Source organism: Meles meles, chromosome 4, assembly GCF_922984935.1.
Source record: "Meles meles chromosome 4, mMelMel3.1 paternal haplotype, whole genome shotgun sequence".
Taxonomy (NCBI): Eukaryota; Metazoa; Chordata; class Mammalia; order Carnivora; family Mustelidae; genus Meles; species Meles meles.
The window spans coordinates 59,068,360-59,092,166 of NC_060069.1; the positions used below are offsets into that span (position 1 = coordinate 59,068,360).

The 23,807-nt window shown below is 37.4% G+C and overlaps 1 protein-coding gene across 7 annotated transcripts in view; it reads left to right on the plus strand.

The window, feature by feature from the left end:
• Positions 1-23,807, plus strand: part of PEX5L (peroxisomal biogenesis factor 5 like) — a 227,116-nt gene that overhangs the window by 103,916 nt on the left and 99,393 nt on the right. For 4 of the 7 annotated variants that reach the window (XM_046003225.1, XM_046003226.1, XM_046003222.1 and 1 more), the window contains one exon: positions 23,192-23,296. The exons of 2 other annotated variants lie outside the window; for them this stretch is intronic. In XM_046003225.1, the coding sequence (XP_045859181.1) occupies positions 23,192-23,296 (105 nt within the window). Of the gene's footprint in view, positions 1-20,812; positions 20,879-23,191; positions 23,297-23,807 lie in introns of all 7 variants that reach the window. One more of the 7 variants, XM_046003229.1, reaches the window with a different exon arrangement.

Here is a 23,807-nt window from a genome sequence, read left to right on the forward strand (position 1 = left end):
AGGAGGGTAAGCAGGCTCCCCGCAGAGCAGAGAGCCCAATGAGGGTTGATCCCAGGACCCCGAGATCACGACCCAAGCCGAAGGCAGAGGCTCAACCCACTGAGCCACCCAGGCGCCCTCTCACAGAGAATTAAAGCAAATAACCAATATATTAAATTTCCTAATTAAATAGTTCATTTCCTATGAAATGAATATGAAATTCTTTTTCATTAAGGGAAAGGTTGGTCTTTCTGCATGAATTATGAGGATTTTTAAATTAGTCAAATAGCATTCTATAACCGGCTTGTAATAGTTTCAGTGAATATTTTATCCTCTAAACAGGGCTTTGATATGAGAAGTCAAAGCAGAGACACTCACAAAAAATACCATATGATTTCACTTATACATGGAATTTAGGAGACAAAACAAAAGAACAAAGAAAAAAGAGACAAAGATTCTGAACTGTAGAGTGAACGTAACTATGTGAGCACTGAGTAATGTACAGAGTTGTCGAAGGAGTATATTTTACACTTGAAACTAATATAACACTGTTTGCCAATTATACCAGAATTTTAAAAATAAATTTAAGGGGCAGCTGCATGCCTCAGTCAGTTGAGAATCTGAATTTTAGTTTCGGCTCAGGTCATGATCTCAGCATGGTGAGATCAAGCCCTGTATTGGGCTCTGCATTCAGCACAGAGTCTGTCTGAGATTCTCTCTCTCTCTCTCTCTCTCTCTCTCTCTCTCCCTCTGCCCTTCCCTCCATTCGGTCTCTCTCACTCTTTCTCTCTCAAATAAGTAAACTAATTAATTAATTAAATCCTTTTTAGAATAAAATAATTTTTAAAAAACTGCTGGGAAACTCTCAAATGCTAAAGGTAGTCCTGGGTAATCAAGAGAAGTAGATACTTTCCTGGCACATGTAAATAAAGAGGGATTTGTCTTACATCCTGCTGTTGCCTCTTCCCATAATACCCTGTGGTTCTCCTTGATGGCATTTATCACACTTAAAAATATTTGTGTAATATCACTCAGCACTCCCAAATCATAAGAATCACATCTGTCTTGTTTACCACTCTCTCTCCAGACTATTACAATTCCTGGCAATATTTGTTGACTGGCTGACTTACTGCTTTCTAATCTGTAATCTTACAGGCAACAAAGAATAACCACAGCAGTTACAACCCTGCCTAGCTAGCTCCAGAGAGAACTTTTTACAGAATATACAATAAATACTTGTATATTATAGGGAGTAGAGGAAGAAGAACTGTGCAAACACCCCATAAAACAGAACATGCTTTTGTTGCCCATTCCTGAGCCTTTTCCTGAGGCACTCTCTGAGATAACTTCTTCCTATTAAATGATTTCTGGGCTGGAATATAAAGAAAACACATTGCTTGAGGAAAGCCACAGTTTAATGAGGCAAAAAATAACATCCTATGAGCCCAATCCAGCTGTTTGTATATTTCCTGCCAAAAGGTATGGGAGTTGAAGGAATAAGGGCTGTGCATGAGCGTGAATGAGAATAAAAGTCCCAAATGGATTGCAAGCTATATTAGGAAAAACCAGTGACTGTTCTTATTGTCATGCTCCAGATGACAAAGGAGCAGTCCCTACCCTTGCACACCAAGGGAGAGGTTGCTGACTGAGTCATCTCTCTCGGATTCTTGGATCACATATGTCTTCACTCTCATTGTGGTTGTGATGATACTTGGTGGGTTGCAAAGTAGTAGGAGAATCAGTCATAGAGACTGAGGAGATATTAAAAACTTTGGATGGACTTCAAACAAATAATTAAACAGAATACACTTGTTATTTAGTTCAAATATGAGTTGCTAGCATCGGAGAGATAAGCACCATCTGCGCAAACCGAGACCTTAAATAAAAGGCTCCTTCTGCTAGTCTTTAAAGCATGTTCGACAGGCATGATGATGTTTATTGGAGTATGCGCCAGTGCTATTGGCCAATGTAGAAAAAGCAGTAAGAAACAGCCTAATAGAATGCATTTATTGTCCCATCTCCCGTAAAGATAGTTTTAGGACACTATTCATTATATTGTCCAGTACTCTCTCTTAAGACAGAATCCCCTAGGGAAAGAGGAAATTTCTTTTTAGAAGAGCTATACATATCTAGAGCAATTGATTCAGTTCCTGTCTTAAAGAAACTTGAAATTGTATAACTGATTAGGATTCAGTGTTCCTAACGAGTAATATATATATCTTAGGAAAATGGAACTCATGGTATCCATTTTAGTACTAGACCTACTTTTGGCTTTATATTATGCTACCATTGTTTTTTCCTTGAGTCCGTACACATCTATTATGTGTTTGCTTCCTCTATTTCATTAATTTTGAAAGCTGACATATCCATTTATGTAACAAAGTGCAAATACGTTCATTCAAAAATACTTCTTGAGCATCTATTAAGTATGAAGCACTCTCGAAGGTAATGGGAATTCCACAGTAAACAAAACTGGTATATTTCCTATATATATTGATGGAACTAAAGTTTGTAAAAACATGAAAAGTTTATTAAGGTATGTCTAGGAGTGCCTGGGTGGCTCAGTGAGTTAAGCCTCTGCCTTCGGCTCAGGTCATGATCTCAGGGTCCTGGGATCGAGCCCTGCATTGGGCTCTCTGCTTGGCAGAAGGCTTGCTTCCCCCCTCTCTCTCTGCCTGCCTCTCTGCCTACTTGTGAGCTCTCTCTCTCTTTCAAATAAATAAATAAAATCTTAAAAAAAAAAAGGCATGTCTAAAAATGAGGTGTATATACTCTCAGTGATCTTGGGCAAATTAACCTCTTGGAGCCTATATTGTTTTTAGTAAGCTTGGGCAGAATAGAACCTTCATTCTACAAGATGTTTGTAAGGATTAAATTAGACAAACATGAATTGCATGCCTGTCATAGACAGGTTCTCCATTAATGCCTTTCCCTTTTCCAAATTAAAATGATGAGAAGTTTTTTTAAATGCTTCTGGTTTAACCAACTCTGCTTCAGAAAAATGTGTGTTTCAGATTCTCTATCAAAGCCAACCAAAGAATTCTCAAACACAACTTTCATTTTCTTAAAGACCAAACCTCAGTCAAAAGACAGTTAAGAAGGAAAGGGGGGCTTAAGTGAGTTTTCCTCTAAGGAAGAATAGGATTAAGAAAGAAGACACAGAGGCGCCTGGGTGGCTCAGTGGGTTAAGCCGCTGCCTTCAGCTCAGGTCATGATCTCAGGGTCCTGGGATCGAGTCCCGCATCGGGCTCTCTGCTCAGCAGGGAGCCTGCTTCCCTCTCTCTCTCTACTTGTGATCTCTCTCTGTCAAATAAATAAATAATAAAAATCTTAAAAAAAAAAAAAAAGAAAGAAAGAAGACACAGGGGGCCTGGGTGGTTCAGTCATTGTTAAGGCTCTGCCTTTGGCTCAGGTCATGATACCAGGGTCCTGGGGTTGGAGCCCCACATCGGGCTCTCTGCTCAGTGGGAAGCCTGCTTCTCCCTCTCCCACTCCCCCTTCTGTGTTCCCTCTCTTGCTGTGTCTCTCTCAGTCAAATAAATAAATAAAATCATTAAAAAAAGAAAAAAAGAAAGAAGACTCCATCTGAAGGAAAAAGAGCTGATTCTCATTAGGAGAGACAACAGACAGACATTATAGAGCTTCCACTCAGATCAGAAGCTGAGGGCTCCCTCTTTCCTACCCATTATGTTTTGCCTCCATGGAATAAATGTGGAGCAGGGAACCTAGACAGGCAGTTCCCTCCCCCACCCTGCCCCGCCCCATGGACATTTTGTCGGGTCTCTCTCTAGACAGCTAAGAAAGGTAAACATTTCTAACACTTAGGTATATTAAGGAAGTTACACTTAACTGGTTTAAGGAAGTTATTTGTTGTTTGATTTTTTTCTCTTTTTTCATTTTAAAGATAGTTTGGTGAAAGCACTGCCAAGCTCGCCTTCTTTTTTTTTCACCACAGTAATGTGCATGGACGGCCCAGCCTGAACCCCTACTCAAGGCACAGCCACTACTCACCTCGTGGCAGCCTATTCTGTTTGCAGACAAATTACACAAAGGGAAATAAGCATTCTCCTGAATGCTTACCCTGTAACTTCTACATGTAAAAAGCATGGAGCCTGAGTTCCATCAAGGATGACTTAAGGGTGTCTGTGAAAGATCATTCACCAAAGTAGGAGAGTAATCTCCTACCAAGGAGCAGTTCTAGCTGAGAAAGCTTTTCAGAAGCCAAAAAACTATTTCCATCTAGCTTGTGCTTTTGAAGTACCTAGAGGAGGGCAGCCTGCTCTCGTCGTGGGAAGATCTTCAGCTTCACAGTTAAACAAACCCAGATTAAATCCCACAACTGCCACCTTAACCCTCGGCATTATTAAAGGAAGTATTAGGACCTACTTTGCTGGAGTGTTTTAAGGATTCTGTTTGATCTCTGACATAAAGAATTCGGCAGAGTGTCTTGTTACTTCCCTGACCTTGCCTTTCCTTTTGTGCTGGTGACTGTGGTGTACACAAAAGACAATCCAGGGCTTACAGATGTGGAGCCGTGAGCACACAGAATGAGATGGTACTTGATCTGTGCAATGTGCTTCCAAATCCACACTGGTCTTGAGTTGGCCTGAGATATAAAGTACATTACAGAATTCAGAAAGGCTTGAAGTCTCTGAAAAAATTCTCAAATGTTTTCATTCCATAAGATCTGTTTCCTCCTCTACTGTCTGTAGATAAGTCTCACGAGTACACACAAATACACACCAATTACCGCAGTGCTTCTGTCACTTAAAAATGGCAGGATCTTTTGCCTCGTCCAAGAGCAGAGAGAGGTGAGAGTGAATGGAGCAAGGAAGAAAGAAAAGGAAACTACCATCTTTCAAGTGCCCACAGTGTTCACTCCTCTTACTGAGTTCTTTCATGTAGCTGTGTAAAGTGGGTATAATTATTCCTGTTTTAACAGATGAGAAGAGAGAAGCTCAGAAAAGCAACTTTACCGAAAGTTGCACCCTTTATAAGTAGGAGTGCTGCCATTTAAACCTTGACTTTCTGACTCTCTGTCCAGAGGGAGGGAGAAAGGGAGTTCACTATGATCCACTTCAATGATGTTGAAAAACTGGCGTGCCCTGGTGTCTTCAAGACTTTTCGCATAAAGATGTCCAGTGCAGTACAGAGAAAGAGCATGAGCTTGGGTGGGGAAATATGCCTATACCCAAATCCTGGCTCTCACTTTATTCTCCAGCTGTATGACCTGGATATCCACACATGGCTACCTTCTATCCAGTGAGGATTTTTGTCCGAGGAGGATATAAAGTGCAATGGGTAGCATAGAAAACCACAGGGGAAAGGAGGGAAGACCGAAGGGGGGGAAATTAGAGAGGGAGACAAACCTGGAGAGACTATGGACTCCAGGAAACAAACTGAAGGTTTCAGAGGGTAGGGAATAGGGGGATAAGGTAGCCGGGTGATGGGTATTAAGGAGGGCGTGTGTTGTGATGAGCACTGGGTGTTATATGCAACTATTGAATCATTGAACACTATGTCAAAAACTAATGATGTACTGTATGGTGGCTAGCTTAACATAATAAAAAATAAAATAAGTAAAATTATGTAAGCAAATTTAAAGCTACGAAAAAAAATAAAGTGCAATGGAAATTCTGAAGTATCACTGAGCAGAATGGAGTGGTGATAGAGAGGAATGGCTTGGAGTGTGGGCCCCCATAACAGACAGGCTGGACTTCTAATTGCAGCTCTAGTAGACAATAAAACATAGTAGTCAAAAACAGACTCTGGGCTCTTGTCCCCGCTCCGACACTTACTAGCTCTTCCCGCTCTCTCTCTCTCTGTCTCAGCTTCTTCATCTGAAATGCTTATAATAAAAGTATGCACACCAAGGAGTTGTTGTAACCTACGTACTGTTGAAATATATGTACAGTATTCAGCACAGCCCCTGGTGCATTTGAGATGCTCACTAAGTGATTACTGCTCATTATTATCTCTGATATTACCAGGTACCTGTCTTGGGGCAAGTTATTCTCTGTGAGCTTCAAGCACTTCTTCTATAAAATGAGAGTATCATCATATCCACTTCAAAGAAGTGTTTATGATAATTCAGTTGGAAACTGAAGCTTGCTTAACACCATTTTTGTAGTCATTTTTATTAGCTAGATGCTCTGATGTTCATTTCTTCTTTGGACCATGATGCTTTTCAAATAAGTTTGTAGCTCTGAGTAATTTCCTGAGGTAGAAATGGTGGTATTCATCGTTATATGTCAAGTAAAGAACTGTTTTATTCTTGGCATCTTCAAAATCAAGAGTGCATCTAACGCGCACAGCCGTCTTCTTCAGGGGTGACTCTAGAACACTCTCCCTGTGCCCCCTTCATTCTCATATTGTTCAGGAAATGGTCTAACTCAGAAAGTCAGAAAATGCTCTCTGCCTTCCTCCAGGCAGAACACATAACCACTATATTTTCACATAAAATGTCACTGCAATTTTCAGCTTTTTCCAATAATATTCCGAAATTGAGTGGCTTCTCCACATCTCTCTCAACACTAACTTAATTTGTGTTAGTTTCAAAAATCACTGAATGTGAATGTACCAGTCCTTCCTTGAGATATCTTTGATTAAAGTTAAAATATCTTCTCCCTTGTTTTATTTAACCTCTATGCCAGCTGGGTCTCCCTCAATCTTAGGATCAAGATAAGATTGACTCAGAGCACACCTACGCATGAAATTTAGCACCTCTCCATCCCAGCATCATTTCCCAAGATTTCTTCAAATTTGAAGTACACTAAATTCTCTGGCTCTGAGCTCCTGCTTCTGTTTTATCAGTGTTGGGATTGTGGATTTTTAAAAATTCATTCAGCAAATATTTAAGCCCCCTCTCTGTGTCAGTCACTATTCTGGGCTCTTCATAATTGGCACTGAGCCAAACATACAAAGTCACTCCTCTGTTTTCTTTCCTTCTTCCACACCTTGTCATATGAATTTAGAATTTGGCTCTATTCCTCAATTACAAGCAAAAAGACTGCATCTCACAGAAGGTGTTTGTATCTCCAACAGATATTACTGAGGTTTGGGGGCATAACTGGGAGAGGAGGGAGGTTGAAGAGCAGACTAACTTGCCACCAAACATTTCTTTTAATTATGGAGGGTTTTTTAAAGTTTATTTTTTCTTGTAGCATTCTCTACACCCAACATGGGGCGTGAACTCACAACCCCAAGATCAGGAGTCACATGTTCGTCCAGCTGAGTCAGCCAGGTGCCCATAATTATGCAGTTTTTTAAGCCAATCTTCTGTCTCTCCTTTCTCCCTCTTCCAAACTGCTACTAAATTTCAATCCAAAGTAAACGTGATTTCCACTACCCCCACAAATGACTTTGCAGAAAATATGAAAAGTTCATATGTGAGCCATAAACTCATAATAGGCTTTTTCTTGGGAACTAAAATAAGAGCAAATGGTTTTAAATTATCACTGCTAAGAGCTCCATGGAATCCGTAGCCAGGAGCCACTCCTAGTGTGCCTGGGATGTTGATAGAATGGTTTGGGAAGGAGGAGTTTGGAAGAAACCTCAAGAAGTCTTAGGTAGGCAGGACTGTGTATCATCTATTCATCCATTCATGCCTTCATTCATTCACTCAACAAGCTTTTCACTTAACACCCCCGAATACACAAGACACTGTGCTTGTGGCAACACAAAACAGTATGTGAGATTCAGTGTCCAATTTCAAGGACATCGCAATCTAGACTTCCACAAAGAAGAATGGTGATTGAGCTGGATCTGGAAGAATATATGGAATTCAACAGGCAGTGATGAGGAGATGGGAATTCCAAATGAAGGAAACAGCTTCTGCAGAGACCAGAAACTTCCATCCATACAGCCTTATGGTGAGTGGCGCAGGAGAGCTAGTGAGTGAGGAACTACAGGAGGGAGAAGTGGTGGAAGAGGATCCTGCAGATCTAAACAGAGATACAGGCACAGAACATTCCATGATGCCAGGTAGCTCTTACTGTTTGGACAGTCTTCTGTAGAGACTGATGCCCTGAGGAAACTGGACATTCTGAAAACCATGTTTGCACTTAATGAGACATTAACTCTCAGCTTATTAAATAAAACTCACGTTATTAAAAGGAAAGTTCCAGTCCATATATTTTTTGTAAACCCTTGCTCTTGCCTGTGCAGTATCATACGGTGATAAGCCTTACTTATAAAAGATCCCAGAGTCCTGAAGTACATAATTTCATTGTTCATTTGGAGAAGAGGAAAGACATAAAAATATTAATATGGTACCATATGATTTTGAAATAAAACTATAAACCTTCACAGAATTTAAAACTGAAAACAGATGAGTAAAATTCTACAGTACTAATTAAGAGAGACCTAAATGGACAATAAGTTCCATAATGGATGACTTCAAGTTAACAAAAACTGTCAGTCACTGTCTTTTACTGTGACATAGTGTGTGTCATTTTTATAACTGAAATCGCTATGATATTAAAATATCCAAAAACAAGAAATACATTTCTATTTCCAATTGAGTCTTCTCTAAGACAATGAGCACTTTTTTTAATGAGGGGGGGAATGCAAACTTCATTTTCGCTTTCCAAAGAAAAGGTCAGAGTCGCTCTAAGCCTACTGAAATAATTGTTTTTTAAGTTGTTGGAAGGGTCATGCAGAAAAAAATTTATCTGGAATTTCTAAATCTTGATGACTTTAACATGGAAAGTTCTACAACAGAATATATTGTATTTTCACTAAAATTTAAAATCTCTTAAAGCACATTTGCAATGAGGTCTTTACAAATACATATTGTAGATGGAAATAACATTGGAAATGAATCTCACTTTTTTATACTATTGAATTAAATCAACCATGATATGGATATGGATATAGATATAAATATGGATAGATATACAATACATACATTTAAGGATAGTAGAATATATATATAAGTTACACCTAAAAGCAACTGAGATCTGTGATGATAAACAGGAGAAAAACAGGAAGTAGGCCTTTAAAATAAGTGATCTTCTTTATGGTAACATTTGAGGAAAGGCAGTGTTTAAATACCAGACATTAAAAAGAAGTCTCTGTGTTTTTAGTCTAGTAAAATACCACAACATTTCTATTAACCAGAACACTCAGGGCCATTTGTGTGTCCTTCAATTAATTGAAATTTTTCATCATATCAAGAGTGACTAAGGCGGGGTGGGGGGGGACTTTTTTTAAGTGGCAATATTTCCAAACTGCCTTACTGTTTCTTTCTAGATCACTAAGTACAGAATACTATACCCAATTTTTCTTTGAAGAATGGGGATATTAGAGGCCTCAGGGCTATTACTCGGTGCATCTTTCCTGACTGAATAGTCCGCAGGTGTCAGAGACGGGCTGAATAGAGAGTGACTGTGGGACACAACTTGAAATCTTCAGAATCCTTCAAATGAACTTATTTGATTGTAATTTTTATTCTGAACATGAAAGTTTCTGGAAAAATTAATTGAGAAAGCTGGTTAATTAGGTTTTTGTTTTACTGTACATGAACAGACTAATTGGCTAGAAAGAAATAATGTGGCATTGTTAGTGAGGGGAGAATTACAAATTTTAGACAAATCGATTTCGATACATGTTTAAACAATTTGGAACTTTCTTCAATTCAGTGCTTATAGGAATAGCTTAAGTAGAGAATCTGAGACCTCTTATATTTTCTAGGAATCTTTTAAAAGCATAATAAAATTTGGCATATGTTGAAATGAGAACAACTAAGATCTTCAAGTTAAAGAAATTAACTTTTTTCGGTACATATAGCATCAACCTACAGTTAATATTAATTTCAGCCTGTCTAATGAAATATCTGTATCATGTAGTTGCTTTTATCTTTGAACCTAAAAGACCATAATGCATTATTTAGCAGGATGAAATGAGGTTAGGCCAAATCTCTTTTAAATGTTAATTTAATCTATTTTGATATATATCTGAGATTTCAGAGGAAGAAAATGTAGAGGATAGCAGAGAATCTATTTTTAGGAGATTCGGAAAAACTTCATAGGCAACTTAAAATTAGCATTATCAAATTACTCTTCTGCCTATTTATAGTTACTTGGAACACAGATTATGAACATATTTCCCATAGAGACCTACAATATGCCTGAAGCAGACTATAAAAATGACCCAACACCTCCATGAACTAAAGGGTCCACCAAGCTGTTCTAGTTCTTCAGAAGTAGAAATAAGATATGAACATGATACCTATCTATAATTCATCAAAAAAAAACAATGAAATAATTAGTAGAAATACATACTTTTGTTTTCGGGGGGGTTTATGTTTTTGTTTTTGGGTTTTTTGCACTGCCTTGATTTTATTCCCCGTTGCCTTTGAATTTTTTTATTATTATATTAGTGATTATTAGTTTTTGATGTAGTGTTCCATGATTCATGTTTGCGTATATCACCCAGTGATCCATGGCATATATGTCCTCCTTAATATCCATCACCAGGCCTTTGAAACTGCTGGAAATATTTCAGTAATCTCAAAGTCCTCCGTGTTGCATCCTCTTTTAGACCTTGAAAGTTGACAGTCATCTTTGTTATTGTGATTACATAACTTTGTTTAAATACATTTCCTGGTACGACTCTGTATTTGTCAATCCTAGAACACGTAAAACACTCTGTGACTTCATCAGCAATCTAATGGCACCTTGGGGTTTTGCAGTTGCTGCTTGAATGACCCAGACCTAGACTCGCCTTGGATTTCTATTGTTAAGGGAAGTTCATTAACTTTTTCATTTCATTATGGTGTGACATTATTAAATTACTTAGTTCTTTCAGGTACTATAGACACCCAGATACATATGGAAAATAATTTACTTAGCTAATGGAATTTGACTGATTTGTAGAATTGTTAGAGCCTATTGAATGCTTCCTTCCTTACCTATTTGATCATCACAAAATCCCTGCAAAGTCAGTGAAGCAGTTATTAGTACCATTCTCACTCTTAACCCCAAGAAAACAATATTCTGTGCCGTAAATCACACAAGAACGTTAATTGTTGTTTCTAGGTCTCAGACCCAGCGTTTCCAACTTCATATCCCATGCTCTGTCAACACAAACCCCATAGTTAGCACGAGCCTGTATAACCACATGTATATAAAGCCACTTTGCCACACACCAGAGGGTTAGGGTATCCCTTGGCAACTCGGAGTTGATAGATAGGCAAATGGAATAATACCAGAGAAAATGTAGAGACTTGAACTTTTTTTTCCCTTTCTGGTTTGTCAGTCGAAGGAGAATCTCCAAAAAAGGAACTATGTACTACAGGGTGTGGGACATGGGTCTAGACTCAATACAGACACTGGCATCAAACCCACTGGAATACTGACTAGCTGAATGGCCCACCTGGCTGTCCTCTTAGTCCAGCCTCTTGAATTCATGGGTGTCAGTACATGGTGGGTGACAGAATTGAGAGGCCGTTTTTCCTTTTTCAATAGGCCCTTAAATAGTAGCTTCAAGAGCAAATTTCATGCGTCTATTGGTATTTATAACCATGTCCCATATTTGGAATTAATCAGAACTATGATTTTAGCCAGAAAGTTTGACAGAAGAGTAAAATGAACTGGTACATCGTCTGCATAATAATATAAATGTGAGTTACAGATTTATGGTGATTAGAAAGAGGAAAACTGGCTTTATTTAAAACATTCAAGCACTCCAGGAATCCTGATTCCTTTAAAGTCCCCTACGGATATCGTCCCAAGCTGACGTCTTCATACAGAACAGTTCAGGCTATCTCTGACAGCCAGAGACAAGCTGTAAGCTCAGCCCCAAAATAAACTACAGAGATGCAAGGGCTTTTGGGAAAAACAAAAAACTACCAGTGATACATGTCCAATTGTTCTATTTTTTCAATTGTTCTATATTTATATACATATCATTTATTTTAATTGATGTGCATACGAACTAATTGAAGTCTCTAAGTCTCTAAGAGGCCTCTAAGATATAATTTAATAAGCTTCTAATTGGGAATAAATAACCTCCTTGGAGCATTCAGATTTTGAAATTCTTTGAAAAATGTTTTTTCACGAGAAAATTCTTTTCAAGAAGCTCCAAACTATAATTTGAGGTCATGTGACTAAAACCTCAATTCAGTTTGAGAAGGCACAGCTCCTGCTGGCATGAGGTGACCACTCCAGGCACAATCTTCTTTTGAATTTCTTTTAGGCAATTTTCCTTGACAAGTAGGTCATAATCCCTGACAGGACACTACCATAGTGGCCAATTGTGACCACCTGGGTTTAGAATTTCTAGTTTTCAGTATCTACAAGTCATTTTGATCAGATTAGAAGTAACAAAAGGAATTGGCTGAGACAGCTTTGTAATAACCCTGTTACTTACTGAATTGTCTTTGGATCTTTCTATACAGTTTACTGAGGTACTGAGGTAAGACCACTTTGTGTGATCTTTCAAAAGTACTTGTTTAGTTACTCTGTTAGTTTATTGGGGCGTCCATAATAAGTACCACAGGCTATGTGGCTTAAACAAAAGAAATTTATTTTCTCATAGTTCTGAGGGCTAGAAGTCTGAGATCACGGTGTTGGCAGGGTTGGCTTTGTCTGAAGCCCCTCTCCTTGGCTTCTAGATGGTTCTCTTCTCCCTATGTCTTCATGCGATCTTTCTTCTGCATCCTAATTTTCTCTTCTTAAAAGAATACTATTTGTATTGGATTAGAGTCCACCTAATACCTCATTTTAACTTAATTACCTCTTTCACCATATCTCTAAAAATAGTGACATTCTGAGGTGTTGGGAGATAAGCCTTCAATGTATGAATGTGAGGGGGAAACACAACTCAGCCCATAACAGTTATTAATGAAAACTCGTTAGAATCTGGTTCCTCATTATCCACTGTTGGTAGACTCAGTATCCCCATCTTGCTTTCTGATCCTTGATTTCTGTGCTTTGTTATTATTAGTCCCTTTAGGTTTAGGTCATCCCAACCCTGGTCTTGGTTTATTGGCTGCAGAGATTCAGACTTACTTGGCTCATGGATAAGAACTTTATTCATTCGGTGACTGTTCCCTGCCCCTGTTGCTATTATTGAAGTCTGTTTACTCTTTACAGGGCTATTTTTCAGCTCTTTGCACCTCTTCTGTTCTCTGTGGCTTCTGAACTCAAATTCATTACAATGTTTTCTATATTAGTCCAAAACCAGAAACAACCCAAATGTCCATCAGTAGTAGAATTGGTAGATTGTGGTATATTCAGATGATGGAATACTGCACAGTGGTGAGCACGTCATAACTATTTAGTCCATGCATGAATCTCACAAACATAATATTGCGTCTTTGCCACCTACCTCATAAGGACAATTAGGCCATGGAGTCCATGAGCTCAGCAAGAACAGTTCATAGTTAATTAATATTTATTGAATATATACGTTGTAATGGGCACCATGCAAGTGCTTTTATAGATACTCTTATTTAATTCTCACATTTTTATGAAGGAGATAGATAGTTTTTCTATCCTATTTTCAGAAAGTAACATGAAGGCTTTGAGAGAATAATTTATAAAAGAGAGAGCTGGGCTTAAAACTCCTGTCTTCTGACTCCAGTCCGGGTATTGGTGCCCACATGTTTCCTGGCCATCTGTCTTTCTCTTCCTGTGATCTTGGAGGCTGCACTGGGTCCATTAGCTGGTAATTGCCTCTACCACACCTGGCCACACCTCACTGGAGTTCACAGTTCTAAGATTCCTCCATACTTTCCCTACGTCTTGACCACAAGGTGAGGGAGACTGTTCATTCCCTTTCAAGGAAGGGGGAGGTATTAGGGAGGAGCCAACCCACACACTGCCAGTGACTCTCAGAGGACTGTCTAGATAAGCAGAGATGACAGAGTCTGATCCAGAATTACAGAATAGGAATTCCCAAAGCCTCAGCTTCTCAGCTTCTCTCTTAGAGCTGTTTGAGGGAAGTCAGGCAGATGGAGAACCTTAGCTGAGACTTTCTTGGCTAGAATTGGCCTAGTTTCTATAATTTACTTTTCTTACATTTTATCAACAAAACTGGGGCATTTGGTGACTGGAGAACAAGCTGGTAAAAACCCTGCACCTGCCAGAAAATGAGGAATGCCGCAAAGAAGGCTACTGAACTCTCGGGCTGCAAGACCTCAACGCTTGTTCATAAATTACTAACAGAATTTGCCTGAGACATTAATAAAGTGGGCGAATTCCAGTTCACTAGTTAACAGTCCTTCCCCAGCATGAACACAGATGCAGTGTAATTCTACCTTGGGACATCTGGATGAATTTGCTGTCTCAAATTCAATAACTTGGTAACAATATACATATTATGTCATCTTTTCATTCATTTTGGCAAGATGGTGGGGAAGGCATCAAATCCCTGATACGTAAGTTTCACAGAAACTGTTTCATGGTCTTAACCACATATTTACCTACAGGGATTCTGATTTATTGTATTTATTTTGGAAAATTTTCCAGTCTTAGAAAATCTGAGAAAGATAGGAATGATAAAGACACCAAATTTTTGTGCATGGTTCCTCCGAAGTTTCCTTACCACCTTCCTTCAACATTCAAAGATCTTATATACTACACCAACTTGGCTACTTGCATACACTTAGAAACCAGACCTCAAGACCTCTTCTAATTCCTCCCAGAAAGAGGCCCGGTCTCAACTTCCCTGCCCCTAAAGTACCATTGATTCAGACTAGTCTAAGCAACTACCAATAGTGGTGATGAATGATTATCATAACACTTCACTTTGTTTTGAGTGTTGGGACATCCACCCATTTGTGCAAATAAGATTCAAGTAGTCCGGAGTACTTGTATTCGGAGAAACATTTTTTGAAAAGAAAATACTAACAAAGTAATCTTTAGGGCTTTGTGTTTCTAGTTGTTTTCCTTTCTCTTAAAAATAACCCCAGAGGGCACTTAGGTGGCTCAATGGGTTAAGCCTCTGCCTTCAGCTCAGGTCATGATCTCAGGGTCCTGGAATCGAGTACCGAGTCGGGCTCTCTGCTCTGCAGGGAGCCTGTTTCCCTCTCTCTCTCTGCCTGCCTCTCTGCCTACTTGTGATTTCTCTCTCTGTGTCAAATAAAAAAAACAAAACAAAAACAGGAAAGTACCTTGTTTAACAAATCATATGAGATATTTAATAAGGAACTGAAAATAATAAGAGTAAACTTTAAGATTATATTTCATTTACATATTTCACACAATCATTAAAATCCTCTCAAATATTAATATATTTATAAAAATAAATTTAAATGACAAATTTAGGGTTTATCGTACAAAAAAAACCCAACAACACCTCATTCTACATTTATTTCATAATTATGAAATTTGTATTATTTATGTCTTCCTCAGTATAAGGCTAAGCAAGGTCGAAAGAAAACAATTTATTTAAAGCCAGACCACCATAAGAATGAAAAAGTTGCTTGTAGGTGCATAATAAAGAAGCTCAATATTGAGATAATATAGGTTCTAAGTAATTTAGAGCCATATCAATCAGAATAAACCTGTAGTAAACTTTACTAATTCATAACTAGTTATAGATGAAAGAGAACTGAGTGCTATTTATTACCTTGACCATTTGACAAGAAAGCTTACTAAGCTCACAGAGTAAATAAGCCTCACGGACACAGTGAGAGTGAGATGGGAGAATGTTTAACCTTCTCAACAGAGCAAACAAATGACAAATTGTAAACAAATGGATCTCTTTAATTAAAAATAAGTCTTATCTGTCCTTCAAAGCAAATTTTAAGCATCTTTACTTGGCAGCACTTTATTAATATTAATGAATTTTTATTAGATGCTTGAAACTTTTGTTTATTTAAATCTCTAAGATTTTCTATCTAATTCAGAATTCACTTCTGTCAAAGTTGGCCATATTATGTGATTGCAGTATCTTAAATAATTTGAAAAAAGCATCCAATACTTGTATTTATTAAGTAAACTTGAGTGTTTATTGCTATATCTAATCGTGCAAAACAGCTCAAAAGAAATAAGCATGACCTCTGCCCACTCAAGGCAGTTTCATTGATGAGACACAATCAAGAAACATCTTGTAAAATAAGGATTATAACCAGGTTCCTGGGTGAAGCTTAAACTTCACGCACAACTCAGGCATTTGGAGTACCAGGCAATTCTGTTCCTCACTTGAGGAACAGAAATTGGAAAAATTGGCGAGGAATAGTGTGGAACCAGCTGATGACTCTGGTCATTGAGGGTTGGTTTTGGTTTTGTTTTTGGTTTTTTGGTGGGTTTTTTTGTTTGTTTGTTTTTGTTTTTGTTTTTAATAAAAGTAGAGACACAAGTTGACTCAACTTCTTCAGACGTATTCCTGGATGGTCAGGAACATGCCCTGAGGCAGGAGAGAATGAAGTACTTCGCCTTGTCCTCTGGTGGAAAGGTTACATTTTCATAATCACATCAATTTTGCATGCCAACGTCTTCTGCCTCAGGCCTAAATGTTCCAGGTTTTCTGAGTGTGTTTTAAGACTATTGAGGTAAAAGCTACTGATCAGGCACCCAGTAAGGTTTGTAACCAGTGTGAGGGGAGACTCCCTGAATGTTAACAAAAATAGTGAGAACAGCAGCAGTACCAAAGGTACTGTAAGGGTGGGCGCAGCCACAATGGATGAGCTGTGTGGGTGGTGGAAGGAGCCAGGGCCAAAAATAGAGCAGTCCGGGATGACAAAGAGCAGCTGCAGGGACAGGATCGCAGCCCTGGGGATGCCACACTGAATGCTGAGAAGACACAACCCAGGATCAATTTAGGCATTAGGACTATGGACAAAGTCCATGGAGCACAAGCTACTTTTAAGGGCCCATAAAAATGTTTTAATATCAATCTCTCTTAAAAACAGAACCCCCAAAATGTCTGTTAGAATAACAAATGTATAACAATAAATCCAGTCTGGACTATATTTGTCTTTATACCAACACAGTCATAAGACATGATTTTTAACTTTTTTTATGGAGAAAGGGGACCCTGAAGGCAAAAGTGTTAGGGCCTGTGAAAGCCATCATATCCCCTGCACCAACCACTTGGGCCAAAGAAAATAAATGTGGATATGCGTGGGCTTGGAATGCTGGTGACTTTTGTGGATAGAGGTTTAGAGTTAAAGACCCTGGAGATTGTTTAAAAAAAAAAAAAAAAAAAAAAGACCATAGAGATTGTTATCCATGACTTTCTCCCAGTCTCCCCCCTCCCCACCACATGCAAAGTCTAGAAGGGTACAAGAGAAATGCCAGTTAAGCACATGACAGATGCCACGGGCACAACAGTGATATGGTAGAATGAAAGACTTCCTAGAGTTCCTAGGATAGGTGACTACAGTAGAGTGCACTGTCATGTGGCAAAACAATGCTGTGGAAGAAAAACAGGATGGTAGGGAAGAACCAAATGGAGGTTCAAATGGAAACATTCTTTTTAAATGCCCTGTCATTATTTTAAACAGAGAGGCAACTTGTTCACTGCAACTTGGAATCAAAAATCACATTATTTCTAGCTACAAACATATCCCTGAGTCAATAGTGAATTCATTACGATTTATGAATTCCACATATGAATCTCTAGTTAAGAGAATTCTGCCCATGCTTCCTAATTGTTTACATCTAAATCTGTGCTTCCTTCTGTATAATCACAGAAACAAGAATGGGACCAGTATGCCGAGATCTGGTTCTACTTGTAACACTTTTAACATTTAGAGAATATTGTCGCAGGAGGAGGATGGGCATGAGTTGACTGTAACTCTGAGAGAATCAGCATGGTCTGAGCCCTCCTCTATGTTGGAAGAAAGCTACAGGAACAACAAAATGGGAAAGGACACAATATGGTGGGCAGGGATCACCGGCGTTCAGAGGACACTAGGAAGCATTGCTCTGACATTTTCCCAGGTTGGGAGCTTGAAGACAGCGTGACACTTACTATGACATTTACCTTTCCAAGTGAAAGAAGGTTATCCTGGCTCTGCACATGAGAGATGAGACAGCCATCAGAAATTCGCCTTTTTTGTGGCCAGTTTCCTGCAGGAACATTTAAGTCCAGGGTCCAGAATTTATGAGATATACAATTTTTCAGCTATATGCAAAACTGAATATCATTTCATTTCAAACAGTGTTGTTAAAATAATATCAATGGCAGGTATTTTCTTGCATACATGTATATATGAAGAAATGTATGTAATACATTCATAATTATAAAGTTGATGGTAGTTTGCCTATTCTTAAAACATACATCCTAAAACACTGTTTACTTTCCAATACTGTAAAGACGAAACATTGAGAAAATGCACAAAAATGTCAAGGTTGTTATTTTTATTTTTTATGCCTGCTTTTTCTCAATTTTTGGCAATAGCATGTGTTAATTTTTATAATGAGAACAAAAGGAAGTCTGTTTTTTAAATTCATATATTAAATAATTTAGGTTAAGCTAAGATGTTTAGTATTGTAATCTTTTACTTTTCCCCCTAATTTAGTATTTTTCCATTTCTTCCTTTGAATATCTCTAATGAAGACACTCTGGATTATTATTGATGGATTAGAAATAATAAACATAATTTTTAAATTATGATCTCCATAGTAGGAGTAATAGAATTTGTAACTAGAAAATTGCTTTTGAATGGGCCATGTAACTGTGGCATTGCATACTGTATTTCATGCACCCAAAATTTGTCTGAGGAAAATCCTAATAAAGATGTCATTTAATAGCATTGAGTTAACATTTTTTTTAAAGATTTTATTTATTTATTTGACAGGGAGAGATCACAAGTAGCAGAAAGGCAGGCAGAGAGAGAGAGAGGGAAGCAGGCTCCCTGGTGAGCAGAGAGCCCAATGTGGGACTCGATCCCAGGACCCTGAGATCATGACCTGAGCCGAAGGCAGCAGCTTAACACACTGAGCCACCCAGGTGCCCCTTGAGTTAACATTTAATAAGAATTAAAGTGATGCTACAACTTATAAACCTAATAAGATCTACAGAATAAAAAGAAGTATATATACATAAATCTGTAGGTTAGTTTTCCACAAAGATAAAAGAAACAAAAATATTTTGTTCCCAGTATGCTCATGAGTGAAGTTATGGATGACTGATTCTTACTACTATTACACACTAAAGAAAAGATTTTTCAAAAAGTTTACTTAGAGGGGCACCTGGGTGGCTCAGTGAGTTAAAGCCTCTGCCTTCAGCTCAGGTCATGATCCCAGGGTCCTGGGATTGAGGCCCTCATCGAGCTCTCTGCTCACCAGGGAGCCTGCTTCCTCTTGCTCTCTCTCTCTGCCTGCCTCTCTGCCTACTTGTTCTCTGTCTGTCAAATAAATAAAAATAAAATCTTAAAAAAAAAAAAAGGTTACTTAGATCCAGACTCTGTGATTACACTGAGAAGTGGCTGCTTCTCAAAACCTAAGTGATATGAACAGCCTGTACTTGTGGCCTTCAGTGAGGAGGACATGGGAGAGAAGGAAGCACGTGGGCCGGGAGGCAGCTCAGCCACATACTAGCTTTGAGGCCTTGGCTAAATCACACCATCTCTGAGCCTCACTGTCTACCTAGCAAAGATAGCTTGTACCTCACAGAGCTTTCATGCGATCGTATAAGTAAAAATAGGTAAAACACCTAGCCAGAGTGCCGGGCGCATAGCAGCTTCTTCAAATAATTTAGTTCCCCTTCCTATGAGACCAGCCTGCAGCCAATACCTCCTTATCCAAAGACATCTGGTAGCTTCACAGCCTGAGAAGATCCTGTGATTTCAGTATTTTGTACTCGTTTGTTTATATACTATATTAACAGAGTGAGCCAAAATTGGGTTTTCTTAATAAACATTAATATCATTCACCGTACTACCTGTGTTTCATTCATTTATGCCTGGTCTTATAATAGAAGTTGATAAAAAGATTATTCTCAAGAATTATTATTTGTTAGTACAGCGACCATTTATATATTTCACTGGGAAGGAAATAAAATGATAAAAGAAACCAAGAAGTATTGAAGAATTCTTAAAACAAATTACCAAGAAAAAAAACAGTAATTTCTCCACATGGTGATGTTTTCCAGTCAAAACCATCTCAAGAAATTCAGTAAGGAAAGTGGGGATTTTGAAGTATTATTTGAAAAGAAATCGGCTGAAATAAATTACTGGCGGTGTCCCAATGTGATGATCAACTTGTAACCTTTCTCTGTTCTTTTCTGTTAATTGCTAAGACTTACATAGAAGCATACAGGCTTAATGTAATCTAAATCCACTTATACGCTTGAGTGTGTATTTCATTATTGCCGTCTCTGTGTTGTTTCAGGTAATAGATTAATACTGAGTCTTCGGTGTGGTTATATTTAGAAAACTGTGCTTGAAGTCTGGATAATTATGCATATGGAGTTGTTACAATGTATTAAGCCACTGACTTCAAAAAAGGAAAAAAACTTGTATGGGTGTATTACTGTAGGTCCTGTAGAGCTACTGATAAGCAAAAATGAATAGTTCCGTGAATTGCCGAATCAATTCTCAGCCAGGTTCTGAATTCTAGACGTGTTACCCCACAAGATAAATGGACAAATCAGAAATAACACAGCTTGATTTTAAGATAGCAGGTGGAGATGGCAATATGGTCTAAGAGAAATGTTGCTCTGATAGATGAGTGTATTCATTTGATTTGGCGGTGGGTTTAGACACTATATCTGGAACCATGGAGATGTCATTGTGGCAGACCTTCCTGTTCTGTTCTCACACTGTACCACCCTTGTCCAACAGTGAGGCTCATGGGGTAATAACTCAAAAGTCAAAAGGCTATAAAGAAAAAAAGTTGCTAGCAGGCACTAACATGGGTGTCATGACTCTTTTCAGGTAGTAGGTGTAACCTTGAAGAAAAAGTGGCACTGTCTTCAAAAAAGTGACCTGACCCTGGCTTTGGTGGGTTTTTCTGCAAGAAATAAAAAGCACCGCATGTGTTTATTATACATCCTTTCTAGCTGACCACTGCTTTGTTCTAGAGTTCAGCATGAAAGGACTAATTTTTATTTCGTTTTGTTTTTTGTTTTAGTGAAATGGCATGTCCGTTGCTAATTCTAGCCATAATAGTTGCACATGTGAAAAATATCTATATATAGCTCATGATTGGTAGCATTTCAAATAAATGGTATATTGAAATATTGACCTGAAATTTTTTGAGATGCTTATCAATTGACATTTTTTTTCTTAGCGCAAGAACAGATTCTGAATTATTATTATTATTTTCAAATGATACCTTGTAACATTAGATTTGTTCCTTTAAATATATTAGGAATTTAAATATAAGCATGCCACTTTGTTTATTGCTATATTATTAGAACTTCTTGGAGCATGGAAAGAATTCTTCACAAATGATTTTGCTCTTTTCAAAAAATAAAGTGCAAAGATTTTTGTTAAAAACTGTATTTAGTCTGTAAATGAGTGTAGCTTTTAAAGCCTTATCACTTTATAGTATGTAATGTTTCATCCAAATAATTTTTATATTTTGAAAAAATGTTAAATAGTTTAATAGTGCCATAATAAATATTTTCCCAGAATTCAGAATTGTATGCATCTCTGTTTTAGGAAGTTCACATTGCTTCATAAAGAAAAAACCTGGGATTGCTATGCACCCCAATTTGTTATGCAGTAGATCATTGTCTTTCATTATCTTTCCAGAAGTCAGTTATTTTAAGAATTGTGGCCTTATAAACTTTTCAGAGTACATATGGAAATTACTGTTATATGTGCTAAATAAAATCTCAGTAGTTGATATCCCATCGTGGAGATAACACATTATCATTCAGTAATGCTAGGTCTGTTAAGTCAAAACAAACTAAAGACACTTCCAGCCTTGTAAAGCGATTCACACATTTTAAAATCTAATAACTGCAGAGAAAGTGTTTCTTTGTTTTCATTAATAAAACCTGCCACTCACTACATTTTAGAAAGTCAATGCCTGAGAAAATAGACAGTTTTGCTTCCTAGAGTAAACCTACCTTTTAAATACTTAAACCCCTGTGTGAGTCCAAGATCGTAATATAATTTCATCCTTTTTTGTTACATGGAAACTATCAAGATTTATCAATCTCTGGAGTTAATATTGACACTAGCTCTTAATTCCCTTTCAGATAACAAACCCCCATACGTCCATTTTTTAAATCTTTGCCTATGATATCCCTGTATGTTACATTTGTATTTTAAGTAGATTTAGAATACAGATACTCATATGTGCTCTTAGTATAAAATTGTTTCTTTAGGGAGGCTTTGCCCAGAGACCTGAGAAAATGGAAGTTTTCGTTTTTAAAGTGTTTAAAGAGTATTTAATTTTTACATAGTATAAGATGTTTCTAATTGGGTTGAGAAGGTGATATTTTGTTTTGTTTTTTTCCATTATTCACATCTACTCACAAAAACTTAATAATCCAGTAAACTAAAAAGACAGAAAGCCAGCATACCCCTTTATAGTCCAAAATTATGCTTGTATGAGACAAAAAAAAAAAAAAATGTGGGGATATATGTATCAGTGCTTCAATTATTTATCATCCTTTATTTATACCTAGATTCTTTGGGATCCTCTAATTAAAAGGCATTTCTAAAACCCTATTAAAATTCTTTGGTTTCAAAATCATTGAGAGTTGAAAATTTTTTCACCAAGAGCATACCATCTCTACAAAATACACAAGCTGGGTGAATTTCTGGGATGTTAGGCTGTTGAAGAATTTTTAGAAGTTTTATGAAACTTTTACTCTTTTTATGCCCGATCCACTAAAAAATGACAGAGTCCAGGGACCACCCAGCAAAATCCCTCTGGGGGAGTCAGATACTGATTCTCATCCCTATCTCGGACTCCTCACTGTCATGCAAAACATTTAAGGATGTTATAAGAACAGTTAGTAAATGAACTAGGCAATCCATAGTGTTTTTAAATCACTACTATAAAAATTATGTTCATGTCATGTAAATTGCCTTAAAATATATTATACATATAAAATACTATGTTAAAATTAAATATAATATGTCAGCTGTAAAGGTGAAAAAGTAGCTAACTAAAAGTTCACAAATAATCTCTTTTCAGATTTTGTGTGTTTTCTCCTCAGCCAAAAGCCTCAAGATTCACTTGCAGCAGCCTACCTCTTCATTTATGTTGGATTGCTCTTTAAACATTAGAATATCTTGTAATAATAAGTTAAAGATTTCTCCTGACACAAGTCATTGTTGATTTCACTGTTATAGGGAAAAGGCTCTAGGGCGGCAGATAAGGCTGTTGCCATGGTGATGAAGGAGATACCGAGGGAGGAGTCTGCTGAAGAAAAGCCCCTCCTAACTATGACATCACAGGTGGGCAGACCCATAGGGTTCCTGTAGGAAGCTGACATATGTTAATATATCAGACATTGTGATTTTTAACTAGCAAAAAAAAAACAAAAAACAAAAAACAAAACAAAACATTAACTTGAACCAATTTTTAAAAAACACAGTTTCAATGAGACAATTATACAATATAAAATGAAAATCAAAATTGCTAAAAGAAAAAAAAGGAAAATTCCATCATTTAGTTATTTGTGGACGTTAATTTTCATTACTCAACTTTAGTTTTAAAAAAATGTATGTGCAAGTAAACCATGTTGCTACTTTATAAAGGAATCTTGTTAACAACTTTGGGAAAGAAATAACAATTAAGCTAATGGTACATTTGAACAACAACCAAAAAAAAAAAAAAATCAAATTCCTGTGAATAAATACAAGTTCTATTGTATACATATGTCAGTTTACCAGTAGAATATCTAAATTTTCTTAAATGTTAAATATATTTATGTTGTGACTATGCATACTACATATATGTCTATAC